Raw genomic sequence first — 27,755 nt, 5'->3', positions numbered from 1 at the left:
GGTTTATGTATAGGGTGTGTTGTTATGTCTAGTGTTGTGTTACATGTCTGGTCTTTGTGGTGTTATGTCTGGCTTGGATGCTAGACATGTTCCCTGTCTGTTTTGTGCCTTCGGTGAGAGGGCTCCTGGGTTCCCCGGAGGGGGAACTACAAGTCAGTGAGCAGCTCTGCCTGGTGCCACCGTGCATCCTGTCCACATGGGGTCCAGGTAGTCATTGGTGTTGGTGTTCCTCCCTGTTGCTGCGACAGGTAAGTGCTTGTTGTTCCGGAGTGTTGTTGTATCACTGGGTACTTACCTGCCGAGCCAGTTGCTGTTCACTGGCTCCCCTTATCTTTGCTGCTTGGCCTGTGGAGACTCCTGTTCGTCCATGTTGTGGAGGAACAGGTCGTCTCTTATTCCTGACCTTGATTTCAGGGATTATCAGGGCGACTTAGGGACAGAGGTTACTGTGTATGAGCCCTCCTACCATCTCGGTTCGCTCATACGGTTAGGAGTCAGGGCGAGGATCAGGGTTATAATAGGAGGGGACCTGCTCCCTTTTCCTGGCATCCAGGCCTAGTTGCTTCCCCGTTTACCCACATTATACAGTGGGGAGTTTTCCCACACTCCCCACCGTGACAATGAGGCAGTGGAAAAATGGCCCAAGGGTCATTCAAAAGGGTTTAGGCAGAAACCCTTCTGTCCTGTGTGGGGTGCCTGGTTTGATCCTTGCTATGGGGCTCTTACTTCTCTATGTACACCACTGTTCTGGGGTACAGAGTTACGAGCCTCTACATGGCGACTCAGCTGATCCTTTAGGTTTTCAATGGGTCTAGAGAAAGTGCAGGCCACTCCATTTGAGGTCCCCCAGTCTTCAGCAGCTGTTCCCTAATGATGCGACCTTGATGAGCTGGCGCATTGTCATTCATGAAGATGAAATTAGGCCTGTGTTGTTCATCCAGAGGCACAATGACTGGATTAATGATGTTATTCAAGTAGTATGGGCTTGTCACTGTACCATTCACAAAGTGTAGGGCAGTTCTGTATTGACTAGACACACCTGCCCACACTGTAACACCACCACCAAAGGCTCGCCTGGTGACAATAGTGGCTGATGCATAGCGCTCTCTTTGACGTCTCCAACATCGTTTGCAGCCATCATTTCTGCTCAGCGTGAATCGACTTTAAACAGTGAACAGCACTGAGGCCCACTGGTCCCTCATCTAGGGTAGATGCTCCCTGGCCCATGCAAGGTGATGACACCTGTGGTGTGGTCAGGTACCCTTGCAGGTCGCTTAGCACGCAGACTATGCTGATGTAAACGGTTTGGAATGGTCTGACGTGACACTTGGGTGCCTCTCACCTCCCTTAAATATACCTGGAGTTGTGTAGCATTCATAATCCGGTTCGGCAGGGTATTGTTCACAATGAAGTGGTCATCGGTGTGGGATGTGGCCAAGGGATGTCTACTTCTATGCCTTTCTCTGACTCTTCCAGTCTCTCTGTATCTCTGTTCAACCTGCTGATGACACTCAGTGGCCACTTCTGTCTGAGAACATCCTGCTTGAAGCCTCACAAAGGCGAGGTACTGTCAATCAATTGTTAGGTGTCGTCTTGGTCTCATGATGTTAGAATATGAACCGCATGATGAGGAGGACTTTTTAAATACCAATTCTAATTGAACCAGGAAATTTATTGGGAGATTCATGGAACAGCAATTTGTGCAAAATGTACTGAAACGTTGAACTGTTGGACATGTGCATTTAGAGAAGGTCCATTAAAGGGGTTACCCAAGAGTATAAAAAGCTCTCCAATTTATGCCCGGGTATATGGGGGAGCTATTTATACTCTTGGATAACCCCTTTAAGTTCACTTGTAAAGGTTAGAGTGCATTTTAGGTTCATCCTGAAATTTCACTCACAAGCCAAATATCTCTAACTTTTTGTGAGTAGTTTATTTGCCCAATTTCTATGGACCCGATATATACAGAATTGTAATTTTCCAATCATTACACCTATTATTAACGAAGTTCGTCCATGGGCCGCGGCATATATCCGTGCCAGGCGTTCACTGGGCAAGATTAATCAAATACCAGTGCAAGGATAAAGTGGAGTGGTCTTCCATGGCGATCAATTTTTAGAGGCCCTTTGGAAAAGCAGCAACCTAATTGGATGCCATGAAGAACTACATCACTTTTTTTTATTGCATCGGCTTTCGTAAATCTCCCCTTCTGTTCTTAGGAGAGGCAAACCAAGAAATAATGGAGTCGTAGACATGATGGAGTGTTAAAGGGGTTGCCCTACCATACTGACGACTTATCCACAGGATAGCTGAGAAGTATCCGATCAGTGGGGGTACGACCACCGAGACCCTATCGATGACGAAAATGGGGGACCTCGAGAGAGCGGAGGGATGGTCCCACCGCTGTGTGTCTGCCTCAGCCATAGAGATTAATGGAGCGGCATCTGGGTCCTCAGTAGCGGTCAGACTCGCCACCTGTTCAGGGGACCCAACTATCAGATATGGATAAAAATGGTGGCAACAGATCTGTCATATAATGGAAAGGAACAGCGCCTGATGACCTCTTTATTGGGGAGATTTATCAAAACTGGTGCAAAGGAAAACTAGGTTAGTTGCCCATAGCAACCAACCAGATTCCATCTTTAATTTTTGAAGGCTCCTTTGAAAAATGAAAGCTGGAATCTGATTGGTTGCTTTAGGCAGCTAAGCTACTTTTCCTTTACACCAGTTTTGATAAATCTCCATTGATTTTTTTTAAAACTAAATCTGCGACGGAGGTTTCCAATACAGTCTCCGACAATGCCACTGCAAAAAAGTGACCTCCCAGCACAAATGCGCTACCCATTTTTCATGCTCCTCTTTAACCACCTCTATTTTGGGTAAATTTTCCCCATATATGAATTTAATGCACCTTTTAACGCCATTTTTAAGGAAGTTTTACACCATATAGAAAGTATACACCCTTTATAGATCTCTGTCACCACTATGCTACAAATTCCAGCAAGCCTTGTCATTTATCGCCCACCACATGGTGAATCATTTCTACACAATCTGCTTTGCGAGACTCTGGAAAGATGGCGGCCCGTTGTCAGCGGAGACACCGCACGGAATACAGACACTACAGTCTTTAGCTCTAGCACCGCATTGTCTGGGTTCGTTCCAATTGTCCAGTCTGGAATCCACGGGAAGCTGCTCTGTTTATCTGTTTTGTGGTCTGGATACATTGTGACGAGGCTGCAGCTGTGTGACGTGGTCTTGAAAATGATGAGGAATCAACCTTAAATTCCGAAAAACCCTTTTTACAGTATAGGCTACTCACGTGGTACCTGTCTGACCACTACCTCCCTCCGCTCCTCTGTGCACATGAATGCTCGGCTCGGCTGAGCATGCATGTGCTATAAACAGGGAGAAGAAGATCAAGTGCCTGATCCTTATCTCCCCTCACACCAGCCATCATGGGCGAGTTGGGAGGTCCCTCCGAAATCAACGGGTTCATCCAATATACATCTATGTGCACAACCAGCTGTAGGGGGCGTCCACGCAGGATGTGATTTGTGGTGTGAGAGGTCGAATTGCTAGGATAGGCCATTGCTTCGATCGGCGGGGTGCACAACCGATACCGAGAAGGAAGGGGTCCGATTCCAGAAGTGGGACCCCCACTGATCAGAGTGTCCTTGTGATCTGCTATAATGTTCCACGAAGGGGGCTGCCCCTGTGGACAGTCATTGAGCAGACCGTACAGGAGCCCCTGTGTCCAGCCACCCATAGTCCACGTGCTGATATTCGTCTTCTGCGTTTTATTAAAGGTACAAACCAGTATGAAGAATGAGTCCTAAACTAGGGCGGACGGGCAGGAGGAGGAGGAGGAGGAGAGGGCCGGAGACATCTACAGGTAACATCAGACCAGGACCGGGTCTTATCTACAGGTACAGAGGTTTTCGGGTAGCACCAACATGTGTCACAGCGCTGTATGTTCACATCGGCCCTGCCCCAGTGAGCTGACAGTCTAATTTCTCTATTCCAGGGACTCACACGCCATGATTCATAGGAAGCCTGTTACATGGGACAATATAAAATATAGAAGTCACTCGTGCCCAGTTAAAGGGCATCTGTTGGCAGATTTCTGTACACTGTTAGTCCTTGCAGTGTAAATGACCCCCAGTGTGCACAGGAGTGAGATGGGCCAGGTGTGTGACCTGTAATAAATTTGGCGCGTCTTGTGACAGTCCACGTGCCACGAAAGAGAGAGATCGCTCTGTGTGGGTGCTATTCTCTCCTCCTTCTAGCGATCGGCGGGGGTCTCAGCGCTCGGACCTGCACTAATCTAAACCTTTGATATGTCACTATGACATAACACAAGCTTTTCTAAAGTACAGGGACACTTTAAGGGCTCATTCACACAACCGTATGTATTTTGCAGTCCGCAAAACACGGATCCGGATTATTAGTAACGGAAGCGTTTTTGTTGGACTTTGCCAGATCCAGCAAAAACACTAGTGTGAAAGTAGCCTAAACAAATCTTGTAGCCCACCCCCACACCATGTACTGGAATGTCCTTAAGAACTTTGCCATTTAGGGATACACATGGTGTACACTGTAGTACGGATACTGCAGGGGAGTAAACAATAGTGTGAAACTGACCTTAAGGGGGAACTAGACCTAAGAAAAGTGGAATTGCCAAGCATTGCATGAGTGTCATGTTGAATTTTTGGTTCCTCAGCTATCCTATTGTATTGTAGTGATCTCACAGTCTCCTCTAAGCTACCATACAAGAACAGGAAACCACACATTTCAGGTAACAGTTTATTTGCACATATAAAACTACATCTGGGAAGAAAAATAGCCCACCATTATATCAATAATTAAGTCCAAGAGCTGACTTAAGGGCACCGCGGTTGGATTCACTGGCATCTGACGTCTACCAGGGAAGAACTTTCTTTTCGCTGACCAGCTCCCCATATGGTAAATCCGCTGAAACAGGAAGAAGGGCCAAATATACTGGGGTAACAGCACCTTCATCTGGGGACTTTGTGGCATTTGGACCTGCCATATCAGTTCTCACCCACCCTGGACAGCAGGCATTGAGTATAATGCCCTCTCCCTTCCTGGTCTCCTTTAACTGACGAGCTTGAATTCTGGACAATACTGTTACACCGATTTTGGACACCCCATAAGAAGTGTTTGGCCAGCCCTTTTCTTGATGGACTCCGTTTTTGGCATCTTTCACAAACTTTTGCATCAGCTTCACCAGCTCGTCCTCAGTGATGGTGTCACTGCGGAACTTCTCCTGAAGTTCAGGGCTGCACTTGGCGAGGGCTGAGGGGCTGACCATGCTGGACACATTGACAACTCTTCCTGTAAGAGAACAAATATATGGCGTTTATAAAGCGCCATAGAAAATTGATCCCGGCTGTAAGCTATTTACATGATGTCTATGGGGGCTATAAACCCTCATCTTTATCCTGATGTTGGGTGGGATGTCTCCTTCATGGTGCTCTTGTTTCCCACTGTGTTAAAGGAGGTACATGGCAACCGCTCATCTCCCCTGTGCCCCCATCACAGGTGACGCTAGGGAGGCTCGTCCCCGTCTGCCATTGGCTGCTCGCCCCGAAATTGGATAACCCCTTAAAGTCTACAGCTGGCTGGCACCAATTTTGCAAATTTGGGACAATCCTTTTCAGAGAAGATGGAGGAAAACTTTAAAGAGGTTTTCCAGGTGTTTAATATTAAAGACCTATCCTCATGATCAATACCTGACTGGTGGGAGTCAGACACCCGACACTCGTGACGATCAGCTGTTTGAAGAGGATCAGCACGTCCTCCTCTCAGCTTAACAAACACAGCGCCGTACATTGTATAGTGGCTGTGCTTGGTATAGCAACTCAGCCCCATTCACTAGAATGGGACTGAGCTGCGTCTAGGCCAGGCATGTCCAAACTGCGGCCCTCCAGCTGTTGCAAAACTACAACTCCCAGCATGCCTGGATAGCTTACAGCTATTAGCGCATGCTGGGAGTTGTAGTTTTGCAACAGCTGGAGGGCCACAGTTTGTACATGCCTGGTCTAGGCCATGTGATCGATGACCGTGAGGTCACTGGCCTAGGAAGGGCCCACAGCGCTCATGGCTTTAAACATCTGATCAGTACCGGGAGAATAAGTCATGAATATTACACACCTGGACAACTCATTTAAATAGTCCATTCCCATCACTGTATACTTACCATTTGGTTTAATCAGTGGAAGAAGCTCATTGGAAACATCTAGAGTGGCAAAGAAGTTGGTCTTCAAAGTAACTTCTGCTTGGGTGGCAAATGGGGTTGTGTCAGCAACTGGAAAAATCGAACATGGAACCATGAGATTTGGGCCATGTTTAGGTCCAGTAAGTTGTATATTTTTAGTACGTCATCAATGAAGAGTAACGGACATGTGTGATCAATTTTCTACCCGGAACACAAGGACAAGGCCCCATCAACTGTTCTTGTTATCAGTGGAGGCCATTCATAGCCTATCAATTCAACTAAAGGCTCATGCACACAACCATTGTTGGCGGGTCCACAATAAACAGTCACGGGCCGTTTGTGCATCACATCACGGATGTGAACCCATTCAGGTAATGAGTCCGCAATCCGAAAGGTATGGTGTGGAACGGAGGCACAGAACCCTAAGGAAGCACTACGGAGTGCTTCTGTGGTTTTCCGTCTATCCCTTCACACCGATTTTTTTGCGGTGCAGATGGATCACAGACCCATTCAAGTTAAATGGGTCTGCATCTGTCTGTGTCAGCCACATGGATGGTGCCCGTGCATTTGTGGTCCCCAATACATGCAACAGGCAGCACATGTTCGTATGTATGAGCCCTAATGACATTGTGGAAAAAACTTTTTGTAGTAAAAGAATACAGAAAGTAAAATAAATTATACAAGTAAAGAATAATAAAAGGATGTGTCTGTAGACTGTGGTACTTCTGGTTCCTCAGCAATGTCTAGTCGGGGAAATCACAAGCAGATGTTCTATAGATTTCTTTACACTAAACAGACTTGTTTTACTTCCATCCCACTCAGCATGAAGGTTAGTGGCCCACGCATGTAGCCACATTAGGGATCCATGTGGAAACATAGTGCCTGTAGCTAGGGTAATAAAAGGGATATGCACAGCCAATGGACACATTGAAAATCCCAAATTCTTACATAGGGCATCAGATTATTTCCAGATTCTTCACAGATCCATATCAAAACATGAAGAACACGTTGTACTTTAAAGGGGTTCTCCAGGACTTAGGACAGGCCATCAATATCATATAGGTGAGGGTCCAACACCCAGCACACTACACCAACATGTAGAAACTGAAATTTGAGACATTTAAGCCAGGAATGCCCCAAAAAGGATTGTTACGCCCACAAAAATGGCCACTATGAGGCGGGGCTTGCATAAGCCCTGCCCCTATCACAGCCCAGTTTGCAAGATTATTCCGGCAAAATTGGAATTGTGCTATGATTTTTCACCATTAAAGGTTTTCTGTCTTCATTTCCTCTAAGAGATCTCAAAAGATAGAGGGTGTCCGATGAAGTGGCATCAAGCGTAAGAAACCGCCACTAATAAAGTACGTCTTCTCGAAGCTCAAATATGGAGCGGTGGAGAATCTTGAAATATTCTGATGCTCCTTGTGAGAATATTCTATTGCTCGAGGAGTCTGAAGCAGGCTGTGTAAGCTTTCATCTAGTTCTAGGGTGTAGCTGAACCTGGACTTTAGTCTCACACAGATTTCAGCTAAGCAGAGATTTTTTATTTTATGGTGTGCCCATTCTGTCCCTCCGCACTTCTCCTATTTTATATGGACACCATGTGCCATCACAAGGCATATGGGAGTATACAGCAATGCTTCGAAGGCACAAATCTTTCCTGATTCCAATGACTGTTTTCAGTATGGACCCCAGAGATACAATCCAGTGGGGCCCCATGTATGGTATGGAACTGTGATTGGACAGGATTAAAACCCCCATGGGAGCTGTAATTAGCATCCGTTAATTTAGTGTCCTAAATAGAAGAAAAAAACTACTTTATGATAAAATGTGAGAAGGCAAATAAAACCAGAAATACAGGTTATAGAGAAAACCCAGCTGAGCATGACTGTGCATTTATACAGCTACCAAGACAAGAGCGCTGTCCCCTCTAATCATCACGCTATGGCCTCCTGAAGACTGTGCAGAATTACACATGTATGGAGAGAAATTGGGAGGGGTTCGAAACATGGTAGAAAGTTATGAAAATACGGAACCACACTCGCTGAAAACTTTGTCCCTGTCTAGTGGTATTTATTTTTAAGATGTGGATCACAGGTGACGGCATGCAGCAGTATTTTGTCTTGCACCATTTCCATTAACATCAGTGGGATCTGTCGGCACCAGTTCTGTATGTCATTTAACAGACCTGGCGCTTAATTCCTTTACTATTTTATTTTGCTTTTCTGGTCCTAGACCAGAAGAGAAAAATGGAAAATATGCCAGATATGTGAACTTACTCATAAGTGGCAAGGACTTACCTTTAAATGCAATTCCTGCGTTATTGATCAGCACGTCCAGCCCGCCATACTTTGCCTTCAGGAAATCCCTTAGAGCCTGGATACTGGTCAGGTCATTGATGTCCAGCTGATGGAAGAGCGGGGACAACCCCTCATTATTCAGGGCCTTGACAGCTTCTTCTCCAAGCTTGGGGTTCCTGGCTGTCAGATACACGTCTCCCTGGAACTGCTTGCACAAGGCCCTGACCACAGCCAGTCCAACTCCTTTATTGCCCCCTGTGACTAATGCAACCCTCACCCCGGCCATGCTGATAGGGTAATGGCTAAATACTATATTCGGGAAGGACCTGCTGACGTCATAACATCACGTGGCACTCCTAGATCACGTGGATCGGAAACAGGAGAGCCGCGCTCTTTTTCACATGTATCATACTATCATGGAGCTCGCTAGGGTCAGCAGCGCGGGGAGTGAACTAAAAAACTCCTGCAGTGTTGTAGAAGTACGCGGAACCTACTGATTTAGTAACTTATTTTGTACTGAATCTTTTGGGGATGTGTTGTGAGGGATTGTACACCGGGGGAGGGGGGAGCAGCTGCGTGGATGCTGAGGGAGGGGTATCTTGTATGGGGAGGATTCTGAGGGAGGGGGTATCTTGTTGTATGGGGGGGGATGCTGAGGGAGGGGGTATCTTGTATGTGGGGGGCAGCTGCATGGATGCTGAGGGAGGGGGTATCTTGTATGTGGGGGGCAGCTGCATGGATGCTGAAGGAGGGGTTATCTTGCATGGGGGGGCAGCTGTGTGGATGATGAAGGAGGGGGTATCTTGTCTGGGGGGGGGACAGCTGCGTGGATGCTGAGGGAGGGGGTATCTTGTCTGGGGGGGGGACAGCTGCGTGGATGCTGAGGGAGGGGGTATCTTGTATGGGGGGGCAGCTGCGTGGATGCTGAGGGAGGGGGTATTGTAGTGTCCCACTAGGTAAATGTGGGCACTACACAAGGGTCAATTGGGCCACGTTGTTCTCCACCTCCTGTGGAACATGGTTATTGTATTTTACATTGCATTTTTTATGTAATTTGTCATGTTATTTATGTTATCTCCTGTGTGCCAGGTCTGTAGGGGTGTAGTTCCTCCTCCTAAACAGTAGAGGGAGCTAGGGAACCCCCTAGTATAAATAGCCAGGTCCAGACCAGAGAGAGGGAGTGTAGTCAGAAGCAAAGAGTTACTTCAGCAGAGAGGAGCTGAGAAGCAGCTTCTGACATGCAGCTAGATAGCCCAGGCTTCTAGCTTGCCACCAGGAGAAGAGGTTACCTCCTGAGAAACCTGAAGTTCCTAGAAGAGTACAGAGCAGAGCCATTATTCCAGCCAGACAGAGCGCTGAAGGGCAGTAGGATATATTCAAAGCAAGGAGTCATATACGAGAGGAAGTTTTCCCTAACCAAGGATAAAGCCAGCAATAGGGCATACGGGAAATGGGAAGGTGAGGTGCCCTGGGTGTTGCAGGTTTAATGTGCCGGTGGCAAGATCCCTTTAAGTTCGTGACACCAGTGCCGGTAACGGTGGCACACCGAATTATAGCAGTAATAAGTGAGGAACACAGTTTGCAGTGAACCAAAACTTCCTTTTACTGGAAACAGTTAACTATTTACAGTTCTTGTTCAGTTCCATATGTCACAGCAGCAGTCACAAGCAGGCTTACATAAATGGCAGGCACAATGTTCTTGCAAGATACTCAGAGGGTTAAACACTTACAGATCAGGCCGTACTTTTCCTCAGAAATCCTGTCTGTCTTTATCCCAAGGCCTGTATTCCCTATTGTTGGCTTTATCCTTGGTTAGGGAAACTTCCTCAGGTATATATATCCTTGCTTTCCAAATATATCCTTCTGCCCTTCAGCTCTCTTGTCTGGCTGGAATACTGGCTCTGCTCTGCTCTGTTATGGGAACTTGTTTCTCAGGAGGCAAACCCTTCTCCTGGTGGGGCAACTTCTGAGCTTGCTTTACTCAGGAACCTCAGGCAGGCTAGACTGCACTCACTAGCCTCCTGGACTACACTGCCCTCCCCTTTCCTGTCTGGACCTTACTATATATATTAGGGGTTCCCTAGCTCCCTCTACTGTCTAGGAGGTGGAACTACACCCTAACAGGCCTGATACAGGAAATAAACAGGAAAATCACATAAAACATCATATAAAATACAATGACCATATTGACTCTTGTGTAGTGCCCACAATTACCTAGTGGGACACTACAATACTGCCCCACACGCTTCTAATACCACACGCACCTCACAGTGCCCCACACGCTTCTAATACCACATGCACCTCACACTGCCCCACACGCTTCTAATACCACACGCATCTGACACTGCCCCACACGCTTCTAATACCACATGCACCTCACACTGCCCCACACGCTTCTAATACCACATGCACCTCATACTGCCCCACACGCTTCTAATGCCACATGCACCTCATACTGCCCCACACGCTTGTGGGGTGCTGGTAACAGTGTGGGTGTACAGTCGTGGCCAAAAGTTTTGAGAATGACAAAAATATTAGTTTTCTCAAAGTTTGCTGCTAAACTGCTTTTAGATCTTTGTTTCAGTTGTTTCTGTGATGTAGTGAAATATAATTACACGCACTTCATACGTTTCAAAGGCTTTTATCGACAATTACATGACATTCATGCAAAGAGTCAGTATTTGCAGTGTTGGCCCTTCTTTTTCAGGACCTCTGCAATTCGACTGGGCATGCCCTCAATCAACTTCTGAGCCAATTCCTGACTGATAGCAACCCATTCTTTCATAATCACTTCTTGGAGTTTGTCAGAATTAGTGGGTTTTTGTTTGTCCACCCGCCTCTTGAGGATTGACCACAAGTTCTCAATGGGATTAAGATCTGGGGAGTTTCCAGGCCATGGACCCAAAATGTCAACGTTTTGGTCCCCGAGCCACTTAGTTATCACTTTTGCCTTATGGCACGGTGCTCCATCGTGCTGGAAAATGCATTGTTCTTCACCAAACTGTTGTTGGATTGTTGGAAGAAGTTGCTGTTGGAGGGTGTTTTGGTACCATTCTTTATTCATGGCTGTGTTTTTGGGCAAAATTGTGAGTGAGCCCACTCCCTTGGATGAGAAGCAACCCCACACATGAATGGTCTCAGGATGCTTTACTGTTGGCATGACACAGGACTGATGGTAGCGCTCACCTTTTCTTCTCCGGACAAGCCTTTTTCCAGATGCCCCAAACAATCGGAAAGAGGCTTCATCGGAGAATATGACTTTGCCCCAGTCCTCAGCAGTCCATTCACCATACTTTCTGCAGAAGATCAATCTGTCCCTGATGTTTTTTTTGGAGAGAAGTGGCTTCTTTGCTGCCCTTCTTGACACCAGGCCATCTTCCAAAAGTCTTCGCCTCACTGTACGTGCAGATGCGCTCACACCTGCCTGCTGCCATTCCTGAGCAAGCTCTGCACTGGTGGCACTCCGATCCTGCAGCTGAATCCTCTTTAGGAGACGATCCTGGCGCTTGCTGGACTTTCTTGGACGCCCTGAAGCCTTCTAAACAAGAATTGAACCTCTTTCCTTGAAGTTCTTGATGATCCTATAAATTGTTGATTGAGGTGCAATCTTAGTAGCCACAATATCCTTGCCTGTGAAGCCATTATTATGCAACGCAATGATGGCTGCACGTGTTTCTTTGCAGGTCACCATGGTTAACAATGGAAGAACAATGATTTCACCCTTCTTTTAACATGTCAAGTCTGCCATTTTAACCCAATCAGCCTGACATAATGATCTCCAGCCTTGTGCTCGTCAACATTCTCACCTGAGTTAACAAGACGATTACTGAAATGATCTCAGAAGGGCCTTTAATGACAGCAATAAAATGAAGTGGAAAGGTTTTATGGGGATTAAGTTAATTTTCATGGCAAAGATGGACTATGCAATTCATCTGATCACTCTTCATAACATTCTGGAGTATATGCAAATTGCTATTATAAAAACTTAAGCAGCAACTTTTCCAATTTCCAATATTTATGTAATTCTCAAAACTTTTGGCCACAACTGTAGTCTGGGGGTACATGGGGGACCAGTGGGGTGCTGGTAACAGTGTGGGTGTAGTCTGGGGGTACATGGGGGACCAGTGGGGTGCTGGTAACAGTGTGGGTGTAGTCTGGGGGTACATGGGGGACCAGTGGGGTGCTGGTAACAGTGTGGGAGTAGTCTGGGGGTACATGGGGGACCAGTGGGGTGCTGGTAACAGTGTGGGTGTAGTCTGGGGGTACATGGGGGACCAGTGGGGTGCTGGTAACAGTGTGGGTGTAGTCTGGGGGTACATGGGGGACCAGTGGGGTGCTGGTAACAGTGTTGGTGTAGTCTGGGGGTACATGGGGGACCAGTGGGGTGCTGGTAACAGTGTGGGTGTAGTCTGGGGGTACATGGGGGACCAGTCGGTGCTGGTAACAGTGTGGGAGTAGTCTGGGGGTACATGGGGGACCAGAAGTGTTAGAATATTGCCACTCCTCTGTAGAAGATTACAAATCGCTGACATGGGCAAGATTACATTGGTTATTGCGGTCCCCAGTGCATGGAACGGGCGGCACATATGTCTCAATATGGGAGCATCTCACCAGATAAAAAAAGGTCCTGTTTGAAAGATTGTGACGTGCCCTACAATGCTGTTTAGTTTACTATTTTTAATCCTGCATTTTTTTATAGGGATAACCATAATTTGTGGTTAAATAAATGTTATTTTTTTTAAATAACTAAATACTTTGGGAATCTGTAGCCGTGCATGTGTCTCCGATGGCACACTCTGGGGGAATTTATCATAAAGAGAATATTTGAAGTCAGTTTTGCTTGAGTTTGTGTTGGAGAACTTTATTCCACATTCATCACATGTCACAGGTTGTCTGATAAATGTGGCTTGTTCTTACACCCAACACTTCTTCTAGAGAAGCTCCTCCAGTTTTCCTATTTCCCTCCTGGAGTGAGATTGCGACTTTTTAAAAAAGTCTCAATGATAAATCTGGAGTAATAATCATTAATATAGCTAACCACACGTCCACACCCACTTTTCCATCCATATTACAAAACTGGCATGAGTTGTGTGAAAATGCAAAATTTGGCGCCATTAATGGCAAAAAAAAGTTGCAAAAGCCATATTTTGCACTTTTTGATGCCAGAATTCTGGAGTGAAGTTCTGATAAATCAGGGCCTATGTATGATGTAACAGACACACACATTAATCAGCCTTGGTGACCTTTGCTACTAGGGAGCAGCATCTACTGCTAGAAGGGAGACTCCCTGCATTGTACAATGCTTCAATCATGTGTCACAGAAAGGACAATTCTGATGCTCACCTACTCTAACAATGTTCCTAACTGTTTGCACGATCTCTCCTAGTCCACAGTCACTCCTTAATTCCCCTATACGGGTGCATGACTATGATGTCACAGGAAGTCGCATGCGTTCCAGCGGTACTTCTGGTTGTGTGACTAACGTAGGGGGCGGAGCTTAATTTGGCGCGGAGATAAAGGCGAAAGTCGCCCTCTGATCTGAGGTCTGCAGGTAAGGAGAAATAAAAAGGGGGACAGACATGGCAGAGGTCTGACAGTATGTCGGAATTAGGATCAGGCCAGATGGAGTCCGCCATGGGTCCTGCTGCTGTGGGTTACTTTCACTTGGGGGATGCTGTATATCTTGTACATATGCTAAACTCTTGTGTTTCTGTCAACCCTCTCCTGTATGCGTGCAGAGTGATAAGGATGGTGTGCAGAAAACAAAATCCACCCCTAAAATTTGGAAATGTGTAGTGTGTTTGGTAAAATTACCAGAAACATGTACTAAAAAAACTCTGCAAAAAATGTACTACAAATATGGCCAAAGATTTGGTTCCATCTATCAGGGGGGAATTAAGGGACGTAATTAGAGAGGAGATGCGCTCAGCTTTATCCAAACAGCCTATGTCCGTCCTGGGTCCGTCTACATCTAAACGTAGGGAACAAAAAATTATGTATTCTAGCTCCTCAGATTCAGAGCAGGATGCAGACCAAGGAAGTTTTGACTCTGTTTATTCCTCTGGATCTGATACAGATTTTAATTGAGAGAATTGATTAAAGCCATTAGGGCGACCGTGGACCTCTCAGACGAGAAAGTCCACAGGTCCGTCCAGGACGAAATGTTTAGTGGACTCGAACATAAGAAAAAACGAGTCTTCCCAGTCCATAAAAATATGCATGCTCTGCGCTTTGAAAGTAAAATCCTGCGCCGTCTCATTTAGTAGTCGGCGCAGGCGCAGTGAGTAAAGGATGCTTACCTGCTGCCGGCTGTCTTCACTTCCTGGGAGCTCTGTGACGTATTCGACCCAGGCGCAGTGAGGAAGCCGGCAGCAGGCGAGCGTCCTTCACTCACTGCGCTGAATACTAAACGGGACGGCGCAGGCATGGGATTTTACTTTCAAAGAGCAGAGATGTCCATCAAAGCAAAATGGGTGTGCCGAACGGTGAGGAGACGAAGTCTCTAGGTGCTGCAGCAACGCCCCAATAGCACCTAGAGGCTCATTTGCATTTTTTTAAAGTTAGTTTTCTGGGCGAACGGCGGCATGTAGGCAGATAAAAGTTACACAGTTATGTACTGCTGACATTAGCACATCGCTAATGTCAGCCAGCTACATAATGAATTTTGTGATGATAGAAACCCTTTAACTTCATGCCCTAAAATAGATGTCACTTTCCAAGTTGGTTAAAGGTTCTAATGCCCTTCCCTTTGAGGACATTGGGTCTCCGTGGATAAAAAGGTAGATTCACGCCTAAAGAAGACTTGGGAAGCTGCCACGGGTATTTTCAAACCCAATCTAGCCGCCACCTCTGTGTCTCGGTCCCTTAAAAAGTGGTTACAACAATTAGAATATCTTCTTAGAGAAGGGACGTCTATGATACGTTGAAAGACTCTTTTCCCCTCTTACTAAATGCGGTAGATTTCTTGTCTGATTCTACGGCAGAGTCAGTTAGGATGGCGGCAAGAACCACTGGGTTAACAGTAGTGGCCAGAAGGGCTCTATGGTTGAAATCTTGGACGGGGGACATTAGTTCCAAAATTAAACTATGTAATCTGCCCTTTCATGGTAACCTAATGTTTGGACAGGACTTGGAGACTATTTTAGAGAAGGCGGCAGATTCCAAAAAATCCTTCCCACGTGAGTTGAACAAAAGGAAGTTTCCCTTTTCTTAATACTAAAAAAGGAAGTTTCTTTCAGTCCAAAAGATCAGACAGAGAGGGACAGTGGTCCAGAGGGAAAAGTCAGAAAACTGGAAGAGGCAGAGGGTTCTTATTCAACCCCCAAGAATTCTGAAATGTCCAAACAATGACGCCAGGCTTCAGGTAGGGGGAAGGCTAAGATTCTTTGTAAAAGAATGGGAAAATATCACCATGAACCCTTGGGTTCTAAATATCATATCAAAAGGACTCGATATTTCCTTTCGTCTTCCCCCTCCTGTAAATGTGTTCAAAGTGACACCCATACAAAAATCGTCTCTTCTCCAGGAAAATCTGGAGAAAGGTATCTTAAATCTTCTGGCTCAGAAGGCTATCCCAGTCCCTCCTCATCAACAAAAGTCGGGTTACTATTCAACCATGTTTTTGGTAAAAAAAAACGAATGGAACTTTTCGGTTGATAATAAACCTAAAGAGTCTGAACAGATTTATAAAATACGAAAAGTTCAAGATGGAATCCATAAACACCACCATAAACCTGTTAAAAGAAGGGGACTTTTTAACATCAATAGACTTGAAGGATGCATATTACCATATTCCGGTATGGGAAAGAGCTAAAAAATGTTTTCGTATTGCAGTCTTTCTGGGAACAAAGTTACATAATTTTCAGTTCCAAGTCCTCCCCTTTGGGATCACCTCAGCTCCAAGGGTGTTCACAAAGGTAATGATAGATGTAGTGGCTCACTTGAGACGAAACGTCTTAATAATCCCCTAATCTTCTAATTGTGGGAGATTCGAGAGAATATCTAGAGAAGAATCTATTTCAGACTTGCCAGACTCTGTATCAAACAGGTGGGGTGATAAACTGGGAGAAATCAACCCCTGCCCTTAACAGAGTTTAATTTTACTAGGGGTTCGTCTGGATTCCACCCATCAAAAAAACCTTTCTTCCAACCGAAAAGGTGACAGGAGTAATAGGAAAGGTCTCAAACTTCCAAAATCAGTCAGTTTGTACGATCAGAGAAGCTATGAGACTGTTGGGCACACTAACATCATGTATTCCCGCAGTCAAATGGGCCCAATTCCACACTCGGATCCTCCAGCAGTGGTTATTGGGATGTTGGGACAGAAATCAGGAATCTATATATCAGATAGTTCAAATTCCCTCTTGGGTAAACCATTCCCTACAGTGGTGGATAGATCCAGATCCCCTGAGGGAAGGAGTTGCCTGGTCTCCCGGTCATCTACAGATTGTTTCAACCGATGCAAGTCTATGGGGATGGGGAGCTTATTGCTCTCATCACTCCTGTCAAGACCAGATGTCCAGGGATCAGATGGATCTCTCTTCAAACCAGAGGGAATTCTCTGCGGTTTGGAAAGCTCTAAAAGTACTATCCCAATATATAGTGGGGAAGGACATACAAATAAGATCGGACAACACGACGGTAGTAGCCTATCTAAACTATCAAGGAAGAACAAGAAGTGCGGGGCTAAGCAAAATAGCGGAAAAAATATTCTCCTGGGCAGAGGTTCATCTAAAATCCCTGTCAGCGATACATTTAAAAGGGTCTTTAAACACAAAAGCAGACTTTTTAAGCAGAGTATCACTGAAGTCGACAGTGGAGAGAGGAACAGGTTTACCTACAGATAACCTCCTTATGGGGGATCCCGCAGGTGGATGTGTTTGCCTCCGCAGTGAACACAAAACTCTAAAAATTATTTTCCCTAAACCCCTTCGGCAGGAACATAGGGGTGGATGCCCTGTCCCAAAAATGGGACTTTCATCTGGCATATGCTTTTCCTCCCTTTCCTCTGATACCCAGGGTACTAAAAAAGATACGTCAGGACAGAGCCCATGTGATATTGATAGCGCCATTATGGCCCAAAAACCTCTGTCAGTACAGAACCCATGGATGCTTCCCTGGAAGCAAGATCTATTCTCCCAGGGTCCAGTTCACCACCCCAAAGTGGAAAAATTACATCTGGCTGCCTGTAATCTGAGAGGCTAACTTTTAGAGCTTAAGGCTTATCAGATTCCATAATTAACACCATGGCAGCCAGCAGGAAGGAGATTACCTCCAGGATTTATTCCAGGGTCTGGAAAAGATTCTGCGGCTGGTGTTACCGGTCCAAATATTCATCCCAGGAGTTCTCTATTCAAACTATATTGGGATTTTTACAATCTGGATTTCAGGAAGGGTTGCGCCCAAATACTTTAAGGGTCCACATATCAGCTTTATGTTCCGTGTTTGATAAAAAGATTGCAGACCATCCTTGGGTCATCCGATATCTGAGAGGAGCAGATAGAGTAAGACCCTTTCTAAGACCCGCGGTTCCCCCTTGGGATCTTAATCTAGTCTTGTCTGTGTTAACTTTAGGCCCCTTTGAGCCTCTTTCAGAAGTCTCGTTAAAATATATTACACTGAAAACGTTATTCCTAGTGGCAATTACCTCAGCGCGTAGGGTAAGTGAAATTCAGGCCCTGAAAATTGTGGACCCTTTCTTTACGGTATTCCCTGACAAAGTAGCGTTTAGATTAGACAATTCCTTCCTACCTTCCTTGTTACTAATTTCCACAGACAGGAGGAAATTACGGTTCCCTCTTTCTGTTCTAATCCAAAATCGGAAGGGGAAGTTAAATTCCACAAACTGGATGTACGGAGAGCCATCCCGGCTTATCTAGAAGCCACAAAACCCTTTAGGAGATCAGACTACCTATTTGTACCTAGGGACCTATAAGGGTCATAAAGCCACAACAAATTCCTTGTCCAGATGGATAAAAATGCCTATATCTGAGTCCTACAATACCCTGGGTGAGACCCCACCAGGAAATCTAAAAGCCCATTCTACAAGACCAGTCTCTACATCCTAGGCGGAAAAAGCAAATGCCTCCATAGAACAAATTTGTAGAGCTGCAACATGGTCAAGTCCTCACACATTTACCAGACATTACAGAGTGGATACTAAGGCAAAGCAAGAGCTTTCCTTTGGAAGGAAAGTTTTGCAGGCTATAGTCCCTCCGTAAAGGATTCATCTGTTATATCTCATGGTATGCCGTCATGGAGGATGAAAGGCAAAAACCATATTACTTACCGGTAATTTCCTTTTCATGAATCCTTCATGATGGCATGGGTCCCCCCCCCCCCCCCCCCCCAAAAAAAAACAACAAAAAAACCCCTAATATTTGGTATATATAGGTGTGGAAAAAAAGAAGGAAAAAACTCTCTAGGCTGTCGGTTCAGAAAGACACTGAGGAGGAGCCGGAGGAGGGTCAAATTTATACTTCCTGTCCCTACCTGGTTGGAGGCGGGTCATCTCTCATGGTATGCCATCATGGAGGATTCATGAAAAGGAAATTACCGGTATGTAATATTTTTTTGGGCGGAAACGGAAGTGTGGATGCGGACAGCACATAGTGTGCTGTCCGCATCTTTTCCGTCCCCATTGGAAATTAATGGGTCCGCACCCGTTCCACAAAATTGCGGACCCATTTTGCGGACGTGTGAATGGAGCCTAAATCCTATCCTTGAAAAGGACCTCGGCAGTATGAATCCTTCCTAGTACATGATGGAGGGAAAAGGTCAGTTTGGAGTACAGGAAATAGTCACTTCAGTGTGAGTCGGCTAAATCCTATCCCTGAAAAGAACCACAGCAGTATGAATCCTCCATACTCCATAATAGAGGGGAAAAGGTCCTTTTGGGTACGGGAAATAGTCACTTCAGTGCGAGTCGGCTAAATCCTATCCTTGAAAAGGACCTCAGCAGTATGATTCCTCCCTAGTACAAAATAGATGGAAAAGGTCCTTTTGAGAATATAGGAAATTTCTAATTTGTTTTTTAAACAAATAATGTTAAAAGGGGTTATCTGATATCGAAAATATCTCCGCCAATGCCCGGGCCCCTTGTATGGATTATACGTGCTCAGGGCACCCAAGTCGCTCCCGATCCCTGCATGGCCACCGCTGCATCTTCCCGTCACTCGGATCAAAATATCTGGCAACGGGGAGAGCAGGCAATAGCAGGCCGCGACAGGAACGAGCCCCCTTGGGTCTGGTCACCGTTGCGGCCTGCTATTGGCTGCTCCCCCGTCACTGGATGTTTTGATCCGAACGACATGGAGATGCAGCAGTGGCCATACAGAAATCCGCAGCGACGCGGGTGCCACTGAGCAGGTAAGTATAATCCATACAAGGAAAGTACAGAGACCACATGACCAGATGTTTCTGCAAAGCTCTTTACCATGAATATCACAGGAACGACATTTCTGAAGATACAAGTGCTCAGAAGTCACATGATAGTTTTTTTTTATTGTTTATTGTAAAGATTTTTCAGAAATAAAAATAAACGTAAAAGAGGCTTATTCTACAATAGTCACCTATATAACTTTTTTGTATACTATAACACTGTATCCATGTAGATGTGTTACTGGTCATAGTGACCAGGTCCTAATAGACAAGGGGATTTAGCCAAGTCATTGAGAAACAACTAAATCCTAACAAGGTTCAATAACCAGATCAACGAAGCAGAAGAGGTCCCTACAAATTATGGGAAATAGACAGCTCCTCTACAGTCGTGGCCAAAAGTTTTGAGAATTACATAAACATTGGAAATTGGAAAAGTTGTTGCTTAAGGTTTTATAATAGCAATTTGCATATACTCCAGAATGTTATGAAGAGTGATCAGATGAATTGCATAGTCCTTCTTTGCCATGAAAATTTACTTAATCCCAAAAAAAACCTTTCCACTGCATTTCATTGCTGTCATTAAAGGGTTTCTATCACTTCGTATCACATATTTAGGTGTCAGACACTAGCGATCCGCTAGTGTCTGCTCTAACAAACCATCCTAATATGATAAGTTTTGGGGCAGCCGTTTCGCTAAAATAACAACTTATATCTATATGCTAATGAGCCTCTAGGTGCTATGGGGGCTTCATTAGCACCTAGAGGCTCCGTCTACCTTCATAAACTGCCGTCGCCCAGCGCGTCCCTCCAGCCCGCCCATCTCCTGCTGAATGCGATCATCTCCGTGCGCGTCTCTGTTCGGCGCATGCGCAGTGAATGTCTGACCGCTTCCCTGCTCAGACATCTCCACTGCGCCTGCGCCGATGACATCATAGTGCTCCGAGGAACAGGCGCAGTGGAGATGTCTGTGCAGGGAAGCGGTCAGACATTCACTGCGCATGCCCCGAACAGAGACGCGCACGGAGAGGATCGCATTCAGCAGGAGATGGGCGGGCTGGAGGGACGCGCTGGGCGGCGGCAGTTTATGAAGGTAGACGGAGCCTCTAGGTGCTAATGACGCCCCCATAGCACCTAGAGGCTCATTAGCATATAGATATAAGTTGTTATTTTAGCGAAACGGCTGCCCCAAAACCTATCATATTAGGATGGTTTGTTAGAGCAGACACTAGCGGATCGCTAGTGTCTGACACCTAAATATGTGATACGAAGTGATAGAAACCCTTTAAAGGACCTGCTGAGATCATTTCAGTAATCGTCTTGTTAACTCAGGTGAGAATGTTGACGAGCACAAGGCTGGAGATCATTATGTCAGGCTGATTGGGTTAAAATGGCAGACTTGACATGTTAAAAGGAGGGTGATGCTTGAAATCATTGTTCTTCCATTGTTAACCATGGTGACCTGCAAAGAAATGCGTGCAGCCATCATTGCGTTGAATAAAAATGGCTTCACAGGCAAGGATATTGTGGCTACTAAGATTGCACCTCAATCAACAATTTATAGGATCATCAAGAACTTCAAGGAAAGAGGTTCAATTCTTGTTTAGAAGGCTTCAGGGCGTCCAAGAAAGTCCAGCAAGTGCCAGGATCGACTCCTAAAGAGGATTCAGCTGCAGGATCGGAAGTGCCACCAGTGCAGAGCTTGCTCAGGAATGGCAGCAGGCAGGTGTGAGCGCATCTGCACGCACAGTAAGGCGAAGACTTTTGGAAGATGGCCTGGTGTCAAGAAGGCCAGCAAAGAAGCCACTTCTCTCCAAAAAAACATCAGGGACAGATTGATCTTCTGCAGAAAGTATGGTAAATGGACTGCTGAGGACTGGGGCAAAGTCATATTCTCTGATGAAGCCTCTTTCCGATTGTTTGGGGCATCTGGAAAAAGGCTTGTCCGGAGAAGAAAAGGTGAGCGCTACCATCAGTCCTGTGTCATGCCAACAGTAAAGCATCCTGAGACCATTCATGTGTGGGGTTGCTTCTCATCCAAGGGAGTGGGCTCACTCACAATTTTGGCCAAAAACACAGCCATGAATAAAGAATGGTACCAAAACACCCTCCAACAGCAACTTCTTCCAACAATCCAACAACAGTTTGGTGAAGAACAATGCATTTTCCAGCACGATGGAGCACCGTGCCATAAGGCAAAAGTGATAACTAAGTGGCTCGGGGACCAAAACGTTGACATTTTGGGTCCATGGCATGGAAACTCCCCAGATCTTAATCCCATTGAGAACTTGTGGTCAATCCTCAAGAGGCGGGTGAACAAACAAAAACCCACTAATTCTGAAAAACTCCAAGAAGTGATTATGAAAGAATGGGTTGCTATCAGTCAGGAATTGGCCCAGAAGTTGATTGAGAGCATGCCCAGTCGAATTGCAGAGGTCCTGAAAAAGAAGGGCCAACACTGCAAATACTGACTCTTTGCATAAATGTCATGTAATTGTCGATAAAAGCCTTTGAAACGTATGAAGTGCGTGTAATTATATTTCACTACATCACAGAAAAAACTGAAACAGAGATCTAAAAGCAGTTTAGCAGCAAGCTTTGTGAAAACTAATATTTGTGCCATTCTCAAAACTTTTGGCCACGACTGTACAGTCGGCTATTTCCTATCACTGGTGAGGACCAGGTCCTTACGGAGTATAGTATTTAGCCAACTCACTGTGAACCGGCTATATACTATTTCAGTTCAGGACCTGAACACTAGGGGGCAAAAAGGTCCTTACCGGTGATAGGAAATAGCTAGCTCACACTGAGTCAGCTATTTACTATCACTGGCAAGGACCAGGTCCTCACAGAGTAGTATATAGCCGGTTCACAGGGAGTTGGCTAAATACTATACTACTTAAGGATCTAGTCCTTAACAGTGATAGGAAATAGCCAACAGAGATCACATGGGCAGATGTTTCTGGAAAGAGCTTTACCATGAATATCATAGGACTGGACATTTCTACCGATACAAGTACTCCAAAGTCACATGACAGTTTTTTTGGTTATTTTAAAGATTTTTCAAATATAAAAATAAACATAAAAGAGGCTTATTCTACTACAGTCACCTATATAACTTCATTGTATACTATAACACTGTATCCATGTAGAAGATGTGTTACTGTACATAGTTAATGACCAGGTCATAAAAGACAAGGGGATTTCACGAAGTCATTAAAAATCAACTAAATCCTAACAGTTCAATAACCAGATCCTTACGAAGTATAGTATTTAGCCAACTCACTGTGAACTGGCTATATACTATTTCAGTTAAGGACCTGACCACTAGGGGGCAAACCTGGTCCTTACCAGTGATAGTAAATAGCCGACTCAGTGTGAGCTGTCTATTTCCTATCACTGGTAAGGACCAGGTCCTTAACCCCTTCACGCAACATCACGTACATGTACGTGGGGGAATGTGGTGCCTCACCGCATCCCCACGTGCATGTACGTGATCGGCTTTCTCTGTCAGCGCAGGGAGCGAAGCGCTGAAGGTTCAGTGAAGCCGGCGTGCTGGGGTTGCTAGGCAACCAGAGACTCCGGCGGGAACTGCATCGGAGCTCTGACCCGCCCGCGATCGCTGTGATTGGTCCAATACTGCAGAGGGACCAATCACAGCGCATCGGGGCAGGAAAGGGGGGGTTAGGGAGGGACTATGTGCTTCTCCTTCTCTGATCGCCCCAATTCCTGTCAGGGAAGCGATCAGAGAAGGAGAGAGTGTGAAGAGCTGCTGTAGATGCCTACCAGATCGAATTAACCCCTTTTGTGCCGAAAAGCTGCTTCTGTGCCCCAGTCAGTGACACAGATCAGTTCTGTGCCTCATCAACAGCCTGTCATCTGTAGTCAGTTCTGTGCCTCATCCCCTGCTTAGTACATAATTAACCCCTAATTAACCCCTTCAGTACCGATTTACCACTCTTCTGTGCCTGATTTGCCCCAGTCAGTGAGACTAGTCCTGTCCAGTCCTCTCATCATCACCTCATCCAGACACCTATCACTACTGTCCGTCCGTTAAGACAACTGTCTGCCCTTCAAGACACCTGTCACTCCAGCCTGTCCGTCCATCAAGACACCTGTCAGTCCAGTCTGTCCGTCCATCAAGACACCTGTGACTCCAGTTTGTCCGTTCAATAAAGACACCTGTCACACTAGCCTGTCCGTCCATCAAGACACCTGTCAGTCCAGTCTGTCCGTCCATCAAGACACCTGTCACACTAGCCTGTCTGTCCGTCAAGTCACCTGTCACACACTCCCAAGTTACATAAAAAATTAATAAATAACCGTCAATAGGTGTGCCATCCTCCTGTGTGTACATACTCGTGTCCTGTGCTTGAGTGGCACCATTCTGTAAAATATAAGTCTCTTATGCCCCATGTGGCTTTGTGCCACCTAACACTGTAAAATAATACATTAACCCCTTTTCTGCCCCAGTAAGGATATTGGCACAACTGTGCCCCATACTAGACCCCTGGCTCATCGCCAGCCATCTGTGCTACCTGTGACACCTGTCAATAATTTCCAAGTGACTCTGGGAGTTTTTATCCTATCCTAAAGGATATACAGTATTTTAGTCTGCTGTTCTATTTTATTTTTTTAAATATATTAAAAAAAGACAAAAAAAATCTACGTTAGTTTACAGTTTAAAATGACTAAACGGCTTTTCACTGCCGAAGAGGCATATGCCGTACTTTATGAGGACACTGACTCCAACAGCGGAGATGAAGTGACATTTTTAGTTTCATCTTCCTCAGATGATTCATCTAATGATGATCCCCCTCGTAGGCGTCCTAGGGGTAGTGCGCAGTCGCAGCCCCGTACAAGTGACTCTTCATGGATCCCCGCAGATAACTATGTGCCCCAGGTGCCTGAATTTACAGCCACTCCAGGCATCAATGTAGATACAACAGGTTTCAGTGAAATTAATTTTTTCCAATTATTCTTCACTGATGACCTAATTAACTTGATGGTGGAACAAACAAATATATATGCAGAGCAATTTATTGCCTCCCATCCAGACAGTTATCTCTCAAGGCCCCGCAAATAGACCCCCACTAACACGACTGAAATGCAAAGGTTTTGGGGACTTCTCCTAAGCATGGGCATTATAAAAAAAACAACAATACGTTCGTATTGGAACAAAGATATTTTATATCACACCCCTCTTCACTGTCTTGCCATGCCCCGGGCCCGTTTCGAAGCTCTTCTAAGGGCTCTTTCACACCTGCGTTCTTGTCTTCCGGCATAGAGTTCCATCGTCGGGGCTCTATGCCGGAAGAATCCTGATCAGGATTATCCTAATGCATTCTGAATGGAGAGAAATCCGTTCAGGATGCATCAGGATGTCTTCAGTTCCGGAACGGAACGTTTTTTGGCAGCCATGGTAAAGTGTAGCGGGGAGCGGGGGAGCAGCATACTTACCGTCTGTGCGGCTCCCCGGGCGCTCCAGAGTGACGTCAGGGCGCCCCAAGTGCATGGATCATGTGATCGCATGGATCACGTCATCCATGCGCATGGGGCGCTCTGACGTCATTCTGGAGCGCCCCGGGAGCCGCACGGACTGTAAGTATACCGCTCCCCCGCTCCCCGCTCCTACTATGGCAACCAGGACTTTAATAGCGTCCTGGCTGCCATAGTAACACTGAACGCATTTGGAAGACGGTTCCGTCTTCAAATGCTTTCAGTACACTTGCGTTTTTCCGGATCCGGAGTGTAATTCCGGCAAGTGGAGTACACGCCGGATCCGGACAACGCAAGTGTGAAAGAGCCCTTAGCCTTCTAACATCCCAAAAAAATAAAATAACATTTACAAAATGATGCAAACATGAAGTAGACATATGGGAAAAGTAAAGTAATAACAATTTTGTAAGTTACCACTGTCTGTCAGAGAACCAGAGAAATTCTAATTTAGAAAATTGCAAATTTTTCCAAATTTTTTGTAAATTTTGGCATTTTTTATATATAAAGGTGAAACATATTGACTCATATTTACCACTAACATGAAGTACAATATGTCACGAGAAAACAATCTCAGAATCGCTTATATAAGTAAAAGCGTTCCAGAGTTATTACCACATAAAGTGAAACATGTCAGATTTGCAAAATGTGGCTTGGTCCTTAGGGTGGAAACTAGCTTGGTCTTGAAGGGGTTAAGGAGTATAGTATTTAGCCAACTCACTGTGAGCTGGCTAAATACTATTTCAGTTCAGGACCTGACCACTAGGGGGCAAAAAGGTCCTTCCCGGTGATAGGAAATAGACAGCTCACACTGAGTCGGCTATTTACTATCACTGGTAATAACCAGGACCTTACGTAGTATAGTATTTAGTCACAACCATGCTAATAGTGACTGCAACAACGTGCACGAGAAGAGCGAAGGAAATGCACAGTGCAGGAGGCAGACAGGGCTTGTTATAACAGGAGGCAGTGATGGCAAACTGCTCCTCCCTGCAAGGCCAGGGCTGAGGTCTTCCTCATTCTTATAGAGCTGTGTGATGCTGCTGCCATCTGCTGGTCACAGAGGTGAACTACTGTACTAGGTTATGCACATATTCACACTGCAGTGACATAGCCACTTCTCACAAAAAGTTAGGTATATTTGGCTTTCGGGTGAAATTTATGGAAAACGTAAACAGTTCACGCTATAGTGATATTGTATCATGAAAGTAGGACATTTAAGTAGAAGCAGTAAAGGTGATTTCCTAATCTCAAACAATTTATTGAAACAAAAGCCAACACCAGTGCTGGGTATACCCCCACAAATAGTGTCACTGTCTCAGTAACTTGTCATGTGGCCTTGAGCATCAATTACAGCTTGACAACGACGTCTCCTGCTGTTCACAAGTCAACTTATTTTCTGCTGAGGCATGGCATCCCACTCTTCTTTAAAGGACGGTCCTCAGGTCATTGAGATTCTGGGGCAGGGGAGTAACTACCATAGCGGCAGACAGTGGCGGATTACAATAGGGACGTTCGGGTCGGCAGCCCCGGGCCCAGCACCGCTGGGGGGCCCAACGCTGACCCGAACGCCCACATACTGCGGCGGGGCACGGGAGCGCATAGCTCCCTGTCCCCTCGCCGATCACCGACATAGGCTTTAGGCCTTGTAGGCCTGAGGCCTATGCGGTAGTGAAATCCCGGCGCAGGCGTGCGTGATGACGTCATCATCGCGCGCCTGTGCCGGGACGCAGCACTGTGACGCGCCTGACTCATCCCGCCTTCCTCTGCGAGCAAGCGCCTGGCCCTGGACATAGGTGAGTATTTATCTTTTCATTTTTTGTTCATTTTTTATTTCATGTGCCTACTTTTGGGGGGGGGGGGGGGCAAATGGGGGCAAATTATTATGAGAGGGACTACACTATGTGGGGGCAAATTATTATGAGAGGGACTACACTATGTGGGGGGCAAATTATTATGAGAGGGACTACACTATGTGGGGGCAAATTATTATGAGAGGGACTACACTATGTGGGGGCAAATTGCTGTGTGGGGCAAATTATTATGAGAGGGACTACACTATGTGGGGGCAAATTATTATGAGAGGGACTACACTATGTGGGGGCAAATTATTATGAGAGGGACTACACTATGTGGGGGCAAATTATTATGAGAGGGACTACACTATGTGGGGGCAAATTATTATGAGAGGGACTACACTATGTGGGGGCAAATTGCTGTGTGGGGGCAAATTATTATAAGAGGGAGTACTATGTGGGGGCAAATTGCTATGTGGGGGCAGTGTGGGGGCAAATTGCTATGTGGGGGCAGTGTGGGGGCAAATTGCTATGTGGGGGCAGTGTGGG

General features: G+C 45.8%; 2 protein-coding genes across 2 annotated transcripts in view; both read right to left on the bottom strand.

Annotated features, from left to right (window-relative positions):
• Window positions 1–4,855: 4,855 nt before the first annotated feature.
• On the bottom strand, window positions 4,856–8,826 carry LOC120994500 (carbonyl reductase [NADPH] 1-like). Its single transcript, XM_040423120.1, has 3 exons — window positions 8,539–8,826; window positions 6,221–6,328; window positions 4,856–5,355 (listed from the first exon to the last, which is right to left on the bottom strand). The coding sequence occupies exons 1-3, from the start codon at window positions 8,822–8,824 to the stop codon at window positions 4,919–4,921; spliced, it is 831 nt and encodes a 276-aa protein (XP_040279054.1). The 5' UTR covers window positions 8,825–8,826; the 3' UTR covers window positions 4,856–4,918.
• The window catches only part of LOC120994501 (carbonyl reductase [NADPH] 1-like), a 36,268-nt gene continuing 13,368 nt past the window's right edge, over window positions 4,856–27,755 (bottom strand). Inside the window, exon 4 of the mRNA XM_040423122.1 lies at window positions 4,856–4,925. Coding sequence (XP_040279056.1) covers window positions 4,919–4,925 — 7 coding nt within the window. The 3' untranslated portion in view covers window positions 4,856–4,918. The remainder of the gene's footprint in view (window positions 4,926–27,755) is intronic.

The sequence above is a fragment of the Bufo bufo genome, chromosome 3 (assembly GCF_905171765.1).
Source record: "Bufo bufo chromosome 3, aBufBuf1.1, whole genome shotgun sequence".
In the NCBI taxonomy this organism is placed as follows: Eukaryota; Metazoa; Chordata; class Amphibia; order Anura; family Bufonidae; genus Bufo; species Bufo bufo.
Note: the sequence above shows the minus strand (reverse complement) of the source record. Positions and strands in the feature narration are given on the sequence as shown.